The 12,154-nt window shown below is 31.4% G+C and overlaps 1 protein-coding gene across 1 annotated transcript in view; it reads right to left on the bottom strand.

The window, feature by feature from the left end:
* Window positions 1-10,666: 10,666 nt before the first annotated feature.
* The window catches only part of LOC134262838 (protein mono-ADP-ribosyltransferase PARP14-like), a 68,491-nt gene continuing 67,003 nt past the window's right edge, over window positions 10,667-12,154 (bottom strand). The window contains exons 12-13 of the mRNA XM_062745168.1: window positions 11,548-11,719; window positions 10,667-11,337 (exon numbers count right to left, since the gene is read on the bottom strand). Coding sequence (XP_062601152.1) covers window positions 11,057-11,337; window positions 11,548-11,719 — 453 coding nt within the window. The 3' untranslated portion in view covers window positions 10,667-11,056. The remainder of the gene's footprint in view (window positions 11,338-11,547; window positions 11,720-12,154) is intronic.

The raw sequence follows: 12,154 nt of genomic DNA, 5'->3' as shown, positions 1-12,154 counted from the left end.
TTAAAAGTAAGAAAATATAGTATGAATTTTTAATATTAAATGCAAATAGAGAAAATGATATTAAAAGAGCAGTGATCTTGTTGGAAAATAACAGAATAGAAAAAAATGATAAATTAATCATTTGAACAAAAGAAACTTTAGTTTTTACGTATTGATGATAATGGGATTGTTTATATGAATATCAAGACAATTCAATTATTGATGATACCAATGACGATTTTAAGCTTCGACAAGGTATTTCAGAGTAAAAAAGGGTCTTGTTAGAGAATACCGCGTGAGTATTCTGGTGAGGAAGTACAGTCCTTGACAGTTTCCCGCTCTTATGGGCAAATTTTGGAAGGTAATAACTGAATACACAGCACTTCCTGTCAATTTTATTGCAAGAGTTATGTAACATTTGATTTTGTGCAAAGCATAAGTACTTGAAATATTCCCAGATGGAAGTCGGCACCTTTTTGACTTTAATTAGAGCATTTTTAGAATTGTTAGAGATATATATTGTTCACAATTGAATGAAGTCAAATGGGGGTCGAAAAATGATGGGGTTTTTTTGCAAAAAGCCCCGTTTTCCCTGAACTTCTCTTACATTTTACTCAGCAGCCTAATCATCTTTTGGGGGATGATAAGTGGTGTCATGTAGATGTGCAGTAAGGTTTTGGAATTTTGATTTTGCCCCAGAGGGTCAAATGGGATTAAAAAAATGACGTTTTTTATGCAAAAAGCCCCGTCTTCCCTGAACTCCTTCTACATTTTACACAGTAGCCTAATCATCTTTTGGAGATGGTTGGTGCTGTCATGTAGATGTGCAGTAAGGTTTTGGAATTAGGATTTTGCCCCGGGGGGTCAAATGGGGGTTTGAAAAATGACGTTTTTTGTGCAAAAAGTCCTATCTTTCCTGAAGTCCTCCTTAATGTTACTCAGAAGCCTAATCATCTTTTAGAAGAGTTAAATATTTTGAAAATTATGTAAAACATCAACGTCAAGGGGTAAAAAAGCATCGCATGCTGGGAAACACCTTGAATTCTTATGAGTAATTAATGTACATGTCAAATGTAAGAGTTAGATCTCATCTCGATCAAAAGTTATAAGCAAATGCAATATTTTTGAAAAGTAGGTTAGGCTTCAAGGTCAAGGTCACAGAGTAAAAGTCATGATTCATTTGGAAAGGTCTTATCACAGGTAATGATATACATGCATTATAATATTAATGCCCTAACTTTTCTCTTTCAAAATGATGAATTTATAACAATTTAATTTTTTTGCAAGTATGTCAAACTTCTAGGTCATATGTAAAAAAAAAAAAACCATGCCATTCTCACAGGTAAATACTAGTACATAAGTTGAATATGAATGCCTTGTCTCTTCTCATTCAGTAGATATGACCGTGATGACCAAGGTTAAATTTATTGAGACAGATGGACAGTCTGACATACAAATGTACATATTTCTATATGTATTGGGTAAAATTGGCCCAGTGGTTCTAGAGAAGTTAAAAATGTAAAAAGTTTCCATACAAACAGATGGACAACACGTCACGACAGACGTTATATGATAAGGAAACCAGAAAAGCTCAAATGAGAGTTTTGAAAGGGTTACAATATGGTTACAGTATTTGAAAAGCTGTTTTTTTTTCATGCAGACATATGCATGACCAACATATTCATGTTTTATATTTTCTTTAGTAATTTGTTTGTTTGTTGTGAATACATCTCTCTCAGGAATTTTTACCTCATATGGAGACACCACCAAATAATAATGAAGGCAAGATGTGTTTGTGAAACACTGATGTCCCTGTATGGAAGCCTATGGCGAAGGTTGAAGTTTCTTAAATATATGACAAACTCAAAGGTCAAGGTCAAAGGGTTCAAATTGTTGGTATCAGAAGAAAGTCTTGTCACAAGGAATGCACATTTGAAATAAGTAATCCCTAGTACCTTCTGTTCGAAAGTTAATTGCCAAGGTTAATTTTTTTAAGTGGTTCAAACTCTAGGGTCAAGGTCAAACATATTTATACCTGTTGACAGTTCGCAATGAATACACATGTTAAGCATGAAAGCCCTAGCACCTACTGATCAAAATTTAGGCAAAGTTTAAAGTTTGGTATTTTTCTTGTAAAAATGTGTATCCTAGGTCAAGCGATCATAGGTAAAAATTAATGGTACCCAAATAAAACGTCTTAATTATCACAAGAAATAAACCTATAAAATGTGAAAGCCATTTGTATAGCCCATCCCACTTAAAACTTATGGGCAAGGTTAAAATGTTTGCAGACAAATAGACAGACATAATATAAACAAGAAATAAAATATGTATAATTAGTCAAATGGAAAAAATATACTATTTAATTGGAATCACAAAATAGATTGTTATTTCAGGGACAGGGAGTGGGTAGGGAGATTGGACACCCCCCCTCCCTGGAATTTGCTTTGATATTTAAACAAGACAATATACAGAAACAAATAAAAAATGACTTTGGACATCCTCCCCCTAACTTAGAAAACATTGACTGACCCCACAACTATTGTTTTATTTTGTTTATTTGTTTTCAGTTTTTTTTCTCCTGCTTGTCAGGAAATTCTGGGCAGGAATTTTTTGACTGAGATGTGAACCCCCTCCCTACTCCCGAAAAAAAAAATTCTGGATCCGCACCAGTATTGGCAGTAACTGAATGTCACTTCGACAACGGGAGATAACTTCACAATATGAAATTCGTCTAGTGTGGCATGCGGTGATCTTTGACCCTTTTTGAACTTTAACCTAATCGTTTGGATTTATTTTACCCCCCACTATACTTAAACTTGTACTTACCAACCTCCATAGGTCTTGTCAACTTCATGAAGTATAATCCAATTATAACACAAAATGAATTGATCCAATGCACACCAGACTGCAGCATTATCTATTCCATTCTGCAAACATTCGTCGATTCCGTCATCTTATCAGATGAAGTGGGAATCGGCCGAGGTGTGCCGAATGGAGTTTAATCTAAAAATATGATAATGGGTGACGCAATGTGATGTGATGTAGAAATTTACATGTTAACATGTTTAGTACAAGAACAAATTTTTAATTAATTCATAACAAACGATGTTTTAACAAAACTGTTCCATCTATCCTATTCCAGAAAGTATGTGCAGTGTGATTGTGGTGTCGAGGGGGGATTAGTAAATTCAAAAAGGTCCTATTATGAAAACATTTATCAAAATCTAATTTACATCATTAATAAAATTCAAACTGGTTTATAATGAATTAAGCATGTAAAATAAATATAAGAGATTTTGAGTTATAGGTTACAGGGAGAATTTCATACTCAATTTAATGAATACATGTAAATTATATAGAATTATTTTGACTTTTTCCTTGGAAAGCCGCCCAATGTGTAGGAGCGTGTATTTAGAGGCAAACACTTTAGTGCGGGTATTACTGTCTCATGACAGCATTTAGTTGATTTTTATACTAATATATATGTTTTATAAATTTGTTGTGAATTTAGAGCATAGCTTAATATAATATGATATTATACTTCTTTGTTTAATTTTGTCTGTTCAAATTAAAAAAAAGACGGTTTGACCGAAATGTTTGAAGATACGTACAATGTACCTACACTAGTATTGTTCAATGTCTCAAAAAGATTATAACCCATACATAGTTTGCTATTATTGAGTAATTTTGTAGAAAATATGCAACAGCAAGATATTCTCGAATTAATAATTTATTATCATTCAGCAATTTGTATTATAGATGTCCATTTGATGTTATGGGGTGTTGAATCATTATCTGATCAACAAAATATAGAAACTTTAAAAGTTATTCATACCTTTTTTAAAGAATGTGGTAGATTCTCTGAAAAATCTTAATTTTTTGTATATATCGAAAATGTATTCTGGTATCAAGAGTTTACAGTCTTTGGCACTACTAGTTGGTTTGTTACTGAAAATTATTGTTCTTTATTTTGGCAATGTTATAAAATTTTGTATAAGGAGAAGACTATCTAAGTTGCTGTAGAACTTGTGTCTTATCCTTTTGGCTTTAATTATCAATAAAATATGTTCAATTTATTATTAAGTATTTATAATCATACTCTGTTCAATTAAATAAATAAATGCAGTTTTTTTTTCTTACTTGAATTCATAAAATAGTGAGGACAAACATATCGTTATAATTAAATTTTAGTTGTAACACGTCATTTGATTGGTTAAACGGTTTTTTTTTCAATTTTGTATAACATAAATTGCCTATGTCACAATGAGTTACGTCAAAAATTTATTACTCCGCTTTCAAAATATGCGATATTTGAAGCCCTTTTCTGAAGGAAAAAATGGAAATTTGTTTCATTGTCTACATTGAAATTAAATTATAAGGAATGAAGCTTATTTCAACTTATGTTATACGATATAACATAACTAGGGCAGTTTATGTTTTTTTATAAACCGCTTCGCGGTTTATAAAGCGTAATCCGCCCCAAGTTATGTTATATCGTATAACGTAAGTTGAAATAAGCTTCATTCCATAGATATAAGTAGATGTTTTTAATTTTGAAATTTGCAATTTAAGGTAAGTCACTCGTCAGCTTTTTAGAAAAGTTCACGCAGAAGCTGTTACTTCAAATCTACTTATTAAAATTCAATTTTTATAGCATATTTAAATTCAACAATGTAAATTTTTTAACGTTCATTGAAAAAACTGCTCAAAAATCTACAAAGAAGCAAGATTTATGAGGGACTATTTCTTTTGGTGGAAGGATATTTAGCAGAAAATTCTGCAAATCTGCACATTTATAAAATTTAATGTAATGGAAATTTAGCCTCACATACTTTTACTCGGGGAATATTTTCCGTTTTGATATTGCTAAAAATATTTAATATAGGTCTTAATTTACATTTTTAAACTAAGTTTTACACCTTTCCTCAACAAACTTTTCCAAAAAATGAAAATATATTTAAAAAGTCAAGGTCAAATTTACACCATTTTTTGCCTGAAAATCACATATTTTGAAAAATATTTCAAAATTAACATCACTGACCCCACCTTTTTCTTTCATTTTTTAGAATTACTCGATACTTGTGACTGATCAGCACTCAAGTCGTAAAAAGTTTGATATAAGAAAATTTTTTATTGCCTATTAAGTTTTTTAATACCCCAAATATGTTATTTTTTAGTGCAAAAAGGTCACACAATAATTTATGCGCATAAATTTGCAAGATTTGTTTAATGAAAATATTATTCAAACTATTCTACTTAAAATAAGATTATATTTATTGCCATGCTTACATCTAATCAAATATAATAATGGTTAAAATAATTAACCAAAGAGATGAAATTTAAGTGCAAAAAGGTCAACTTAAATGTACCGTAGATCAGGCCCCGGGATCATGAAGCATCTTAAGCTTAAGTCAAAAAATGCCTTAGTTGCTGAATTTTTTTAGAGGTCAAGCAGCCCAAAATGAAAATGCCTTCCGATTTTGTATCATCAGTCTGATGTTGTATGCAAATTATGAGTTTCCTTCAACAAGTTTTAAAGATTTTATAGATAATTAAAATTTTGACTTAAGTCTAAGTCTGTTTCATGATCCCGGGGCCAGTTGGATGCACACTGACCCCCTATTTTCTTTGCGATTTTGAGTTACACTTTATGAGTACTTATCCAAAATATACTTCTCAAAAAATCTTTGATTTAACAAATTTCAGGAGTGACTTACCTTAATCATATATTTATCACTGTTAATAGACAATGATAAAATTCAGTCAATTTATTCTTTGAAACTAATTAATGTATATGATTATAACTACGCATCAGTTTATTGGAAAGTGTATAAACAGCTTTGACAGTGCAGTTTTTCTTCATTGGGTAATGTATTAGAGCCTAAATGGGGCTTTTGTAATTGAGCCTTTATTTGGCACTTTTGTTTAAGCCTTAATCGGGCTTTTATAAGTAAGCCATGATGGGGCATTTTTTTTTTATCAAGCCTTAATTGGGCTTTCTTAATTTGGCCTTGATTGGGCATTTTGACAAGCCTTGATGGGGCTTTGTTTGTTTTTTATAGGCTAAGTCTAGATGGGGCAAATTTGATAAGCCTTAATGGGGCTTTTGTAGTTTAGCCTTGATGGGGCAATTTGACAAGCCTTGATGGGGCTTTTTTTAGCCTTGATGGAGCAATTTTGACTAAGCCTTGGGGCTTTTGTATTTTAGTCTTGATGGGGCAATTTTGATAAGACTTGATGGGGCTTTATGAATTAGCCTTAAGGGGGCCGACTATAGTTTCCATTGCGCAATATTTCGCGCATCATAGTAAAATGAAGCGTATTTACTGTTTTAATGCAACTTTTTTCACTTAATTATTAAAATTAAACAAAATTAATAAATTATAGGTATAAAAATGTAATTACAATTTGATATAACTGATTTTTTAACCGACTTTGCAATTGATAGGTAGGTTGACATCGTTGCAGTGTGTTTTTGACGTTATGATAATCTGAAGCTCTTAAAGAAAGGGGTAATAAAAATATTATTAAAGAAAAAGTAATAAACATACGCTCTGGAAATTTAAAACATAGAAATTTGAGAATATCTCCAATATTTTTATGATGTTTTCATGTGAATCCATTATGTACGTCACATTTTGTAATAACTCTATAAAAAGAGTAACAATTGCTAATTTTTTGCATTTTGAGATGCCCCCTCTGGTAACCAGACGGTAGAATTCTGTGTTTCTTATATATATTGTATAATATAGTATTGCTCATCAAATATTATAGTTTGAACAAAATGTCTATTGTAGTATTTGTATAATTTGCTTTAAAGGACAAAATTTGGCATTTTCCTATATAATCCTATAGTAAATGTACCTGTATTTAGAGACGGTCCCTCAAAAATACCTGGACGGTAGATTTCCCCCAAACTTTGCATGTACACTGAAGTTAATGTAAGTTATATATGGTATAAAAATGAAGAGTTTCGCTATTGTAGTTTTCACACAATAAAACTATAGTCGGCCCCCTTAAGTGCCAAATGATTTAATGTGAATTGCCCGTACAGGACATTGTACAATTAAGCCTGCATTGGGCATTGTGAATAATTTTATACTAAAATGTTGTTTTGATGGGTTTTGTTTACTAATCATTAATTGTACTTACTAGTATATGAAAAACTATTATTTTAAATTTCAGTTCATTTGTATTTTTTTCGCATTGGAAAGAAATTACCGATAGAGATTCAGGAGCCTAGACTTACGGACACGAAATTCTAAATAAAGGATTTAGTATTGAATTTTGGAATGATAACGAACATACAAACACAGATGTTATTTTTGCAGGTTTTATAAGTTCTGTAGTTCAGAAGTAATCTAACACATATATTCCAGTTTCGAACGATAATTGTTTTTACTGCTGAAATTCCAATTTAATTCTATCTAAAATATCATAATGTGCTTCCTCTTCACTGCTGTGTTTTATATATCTTTAAAAACAAAATTGTTTTACAACTATACTTTGATCATTTCTTTTGCAGTTGAATGCATGCAGCACCTTTGTCGTCGAGCTGGTTGATAGGCGCTCATCACATTCTATATCTGTATTCTGTTGTTTATTCACTTAAATACTAAGAATAAAAATATTTTATGTTCGGATGAGTGAAACGAAGGAGAACATAAATCAATTTCTATTAGTTGTATTGTTTGAACTATTTCGGCCTGCGAATTTAAAGTATAATTGAAAAGTAATTGTTAGGTCATGATAAATAAGGTGCTGCTCAGGCATGAAGTGGTCATCGACGAGCTGTCAACCAGTTTTCGAACACCCTTTTTTGATTTATTCAAGGAATCACTGTCTAGTTTATTGAGTATGCCAGGGCATTTGCATGTTTACAAAGCCCCTATGGTTCCTGATCTTTCGCTGGTGAAATTTACATTCCAGTAGATATATTATAAAATCAATTCGATTAATTTTCAAAGTTAAGGAAATTCCATCCTCCTGTGATGTCATAGTTTTTTGCAAAAATATAAATTAAATTTTTACCCAACAGAACAATACATTTTGGAAAAATGATTTCCTGTATTCATTAAATTATTCAATTTTTTAGAAAATGTTGACAATTAAGGGCAATAACGCCTACTCATGTGGCTTCATTCAGGCATTTTCTTTCTTTTACTTCTATTGAAAGATAGTTTTCCTTATATTCACAATTTAAAAGTATTGGGAATTTTTAGCATCACAATTATGCATTTGACTCATTTTTTTTTTTACATAATATTCAATTTTATTGATGCTGTTTTCAAAAAAAATGAACGATTTTTTTTATGTTGACCTATGCTTCTGTCTAGCCAATAGCCATCTTAAATATTATGGCGGACTATACATTTTTGAAAAAAAATGGGAAATTTAAACTTAATCAAATGAAAATAAATTCAATAATTTGTACTTTTCACCATTAAAATTATATAGGCAGACAAACCTTAACAAGGAGAAAACAAATAAAAATGGAAATATCATTAGAATGATACATAATTTTGATATGTGTATTTAATATTTTACATTGCATTTTGTAGATTGTAATGTGAAATTACTTCTTGGGGTCTGCTTCCAGTGCATCTGATAATTTCGCATGTTTTCTATACATATCGCAAATAAAATGGTTGATAAGCGCTCATCACATTCTAAATCTGTGTTCTATTGTTTATCCACTTACCGTATGTACTCGCTTAATAGTCGGTATTTTGGGAGATAAATTTTAGTTCAAATGTCTATGTCCGACTAAAAGGCGGATCATAGAAGAGTGGTATTTTTCTGAAAGGCGAATGTTAGTATTCTACTTAAAATTTCAACAGCTTATGTTAAACAAAGTCTGGATATATATCACTTTTAAATTATAAAATTATACATAAATTACAGGTAGTTTACATAGATGTATCAAATATATTTTTATTTTCATTTAAAGTTAAATAAGTACTTTATTTGTAAAGTATTTATAACATAAGGGTAAAAAATCAGAGCATTAATGAAAAACTGTCATCTCATTCTGGTAAAAAGTTGTACCGACTTAAAAGCAGGTCATTGGCAAATCCCTGCCAAATAGCCAAACAAAATACAACCGACTTATAGGCAGACCGACTTATAGGCGAGTATATACGGTAGATACTTAAAATAGAAATATTTTATGTTCGGATGAGTGAAACGAAGGAGAAAAGACCCTTTTGAGTACATAACAATACCAATGCTGAAGCATAACTCAAAAATTGGCACTTAGTTGGTCATATTTCACACCTGATTTACTTGTCCTTAAAACGCAACGTTGGAAAAGTCAATTATAAATAATTAAACTTTTTAATGATGTTATTAAAAGTATGCACAAGTAATTATCTTTTTTGATAATTTAATGTACCTATAAATCTATCTATGCAATGTTTTTACCTTATGTGCAACTTGAAAAATTAGTTGAAAGGCCTACAACTTGTATTGCCTAGCAAACTGACAAATCAAAATGATAAAGTTGCCTATACATATGTCACATAAGATATAAATGCGTGTACTGGTTGGCACGTGTACAAGAAGTTGTTATTGGGATGAGGAAAGCTGATAAGAAATCTATAGATAAATAATATTTGATAGGCAACCAGTAAAACATAACCAGAAACAACAACTGATTGAGTAGAACATCATAAACATTTATGTACATGTACTCACTCAGGACAAGGCCGAAAGTCATGATAATATAAAACAGAATCTCATAGAAAATGGCATCAGATTTATATATATACAGGTATGTTATGAGGCGACAATTATTGAATTTAGTTTGTATTTTAAATGACCGGTAAGTTTGGAAACAACCTTGAGTTTTAATTAAAAAAAAAACAACAAAAAGGTCAACGTTGTAAAATGTATTGCGTCATCTATCATATTCTCCCTTTTCAAATAACCCTGTACATAAAATATATGACACTTCAAAATGATTATAAATCCAACTAGTAGACTAATTGTTCTAGAACAATTAGAGGTCTTTCCACCTTTTTTAAATTTCTTATTTTTTTTATATTTATTTCTTTTAAATAAAGTTTCATGAAAAAGAAACAAGAAAAGATTTGAATGATAAAAAATATGAAGATTTTAAAATTGTTGAAATGACCTTGACCTTTGACCTTGTAAAAAAATTAAACATCAAAGGTCAAGGGTCACATGGTAATTGACCCCCAGCCTCTACTACTTATACTTATAAAGTTATGAGGCTTAATAGAAAGTGCAAATACGTTAAAGGGCGATAACTCATATAAGGGGTCATCAGATCCTTTCGCACTGAAAAGATTAAAGTTGTGCCTAAGGACCCTGAAGACATTAGTGAAAGTTTTCTGTCTCTACGGCTTACGGTTTAGAAGGAGTAGCGATAACAAGGTTTTTAGCACAAAAGGCAATAACTTTTCAAAGGATCAATCTTAGGGGACAAGAATGAAATCATCGAAAGAGCTTCAATAGTACATATCAAAATCAGAAGATAGATGGTGTATGTTGAAGGACATAAGAGCTATTAAAAGAAATTTATTCCTCATATTTGGAATGACCTTGATCTTTGACCTTGAAATGAATTTAAAAGGTCAGAGGTCAATGAATCTCATGCAGTTAGTTTCATGCCTCTACGACTTCTCGTTTAGAAAATTTTAATTATTTATCCAATTTATAAACTTGCAGGGGCAGAAACTCATTGAAGGGGTCGAAGAAAACTTTCGCAATGAAAAGATTGAAAAGTCTCCTAAATTAGTTGAAGACATTGGTGAAGGTTTTGTATCTCTACGGTTTACGGTTTCAGAGGAGTAGCGATAACAAGCTTTACGGTGAAAGGTTAATAACTAGGTAAGGGGTTAAAGTTCAAACACAGGGGGACGTTTTATGGAATAATTTAAAATATTCAATATGATGAGCTATAAAGTTTTTCGATAAGTCTTACGGTCTCAAAAGCTAAGGTGAGAAATAAAATAATTAGAAACAGAAGCATTTCAAGAGGTCTCTCCACAGAAAGGTGGAAAGACCTAATTATTTTTTTTAAAAGCACAGATATGTCGACCTTTTTGAATCATTTTAATATAATATGATATGCTGGATAGGCTTGGCTGTCATGAAATATCACAAACATCACAGGTCTACTAGGATTATCGGAGGCAGAATCGTAAGTCTCGTGGCTTTTTGCACCTGGTTTTTGAGGAAGTACATTTAAACTTCCACTTCCCTGGCAAACTTCGTCAGTGGCGACTTGGACGGAGAAAATATGTCTGAGTCCCTGGGTGTCCACTCTGCAGTAACCAACAGAATAGGAGGCATTCACAGCAAAATAGACACCAGCCCCACACCATGTACCTATGGAAAATAATAAGTTACTGTTGAGCTGTTTGATAGGTACATGTACCACTATATTTCATCAAGTACTTGGTATCCCTTTTATAGAAGTACTTTTTCATAACATATATGCATCTACTGAATAATTTGTGATATGGAATTCAGTTTGTTCAGACTAGCTTTTAATCTTAGACAAGAGTCAATAAATTATGTAATATTTCATTAACATACCATGTCTGATACAGTACTGCCTTTTGAATCCATTGCTGATGATTTTATTAACCGTGTGAGGATAGGCTGCATGCCACAACCATTGCTCGGGGTCTTTTCCATTCTTCATTTGGATTTCTATTCTCTTTGCCGCATATTGTTGATATAGATATGGATTCTGTATTCTTCTTATCTAAATGTATGATGCTTATTTGTAGATTGACAAATCATCAATATTACTTGCTCTTTGAAAACTATATCAGTACTCCAGGATATTAAATATCACAGAAAACAAATTGGTGAATGGATTGGTGTATGTATAGTTTTTTCTTATTTTGAAAAAAAAAATAACAAGAGGCCAAGCTACCACATTGACCACAAAAAAGTATAGAATCAGTTTAGTATTGAAAAGCTTAAATGCATAAGTGGTTCCAACCTACCCCTTAAACGGAGAGTGATTTGAACAAAAAGGAATCTCTATTAAATAAGGATGCTTGCATATTTTTTGACGAACTGTGACTTTATTGTTACAATTTTGAATTTTCATAATGTTTCTCTACCCTACCCCTAGTTTCATGATTAAAAACAAACTTGAATCTATATGAACACCACCTGAGGATGCTTTCAT

Source organism: Saccostrea cucullata, unplaced genomic scaffold (genome assembly GCF_032062105.1).
Source record: "Saccostrea cucullata isolate Sc308-1 unplaced genomic scaffold, CSIRO_AGI_Scuc_v1 ctg592, whole genome shotgun sequence".
In the NCBI taxonomy this organism is placed as follows: domain Eukaryota; kingdom Metazoa; phylum Mollusca; class Bivalvia; order Ostreida; family Ostreidae; genus Saccostrea; species Saccostrea cuccullata.
Note: the sequence above shows the minus strand (reverse complement) of the source record. Positions and strands in the feature narration are given on the sequence as shown.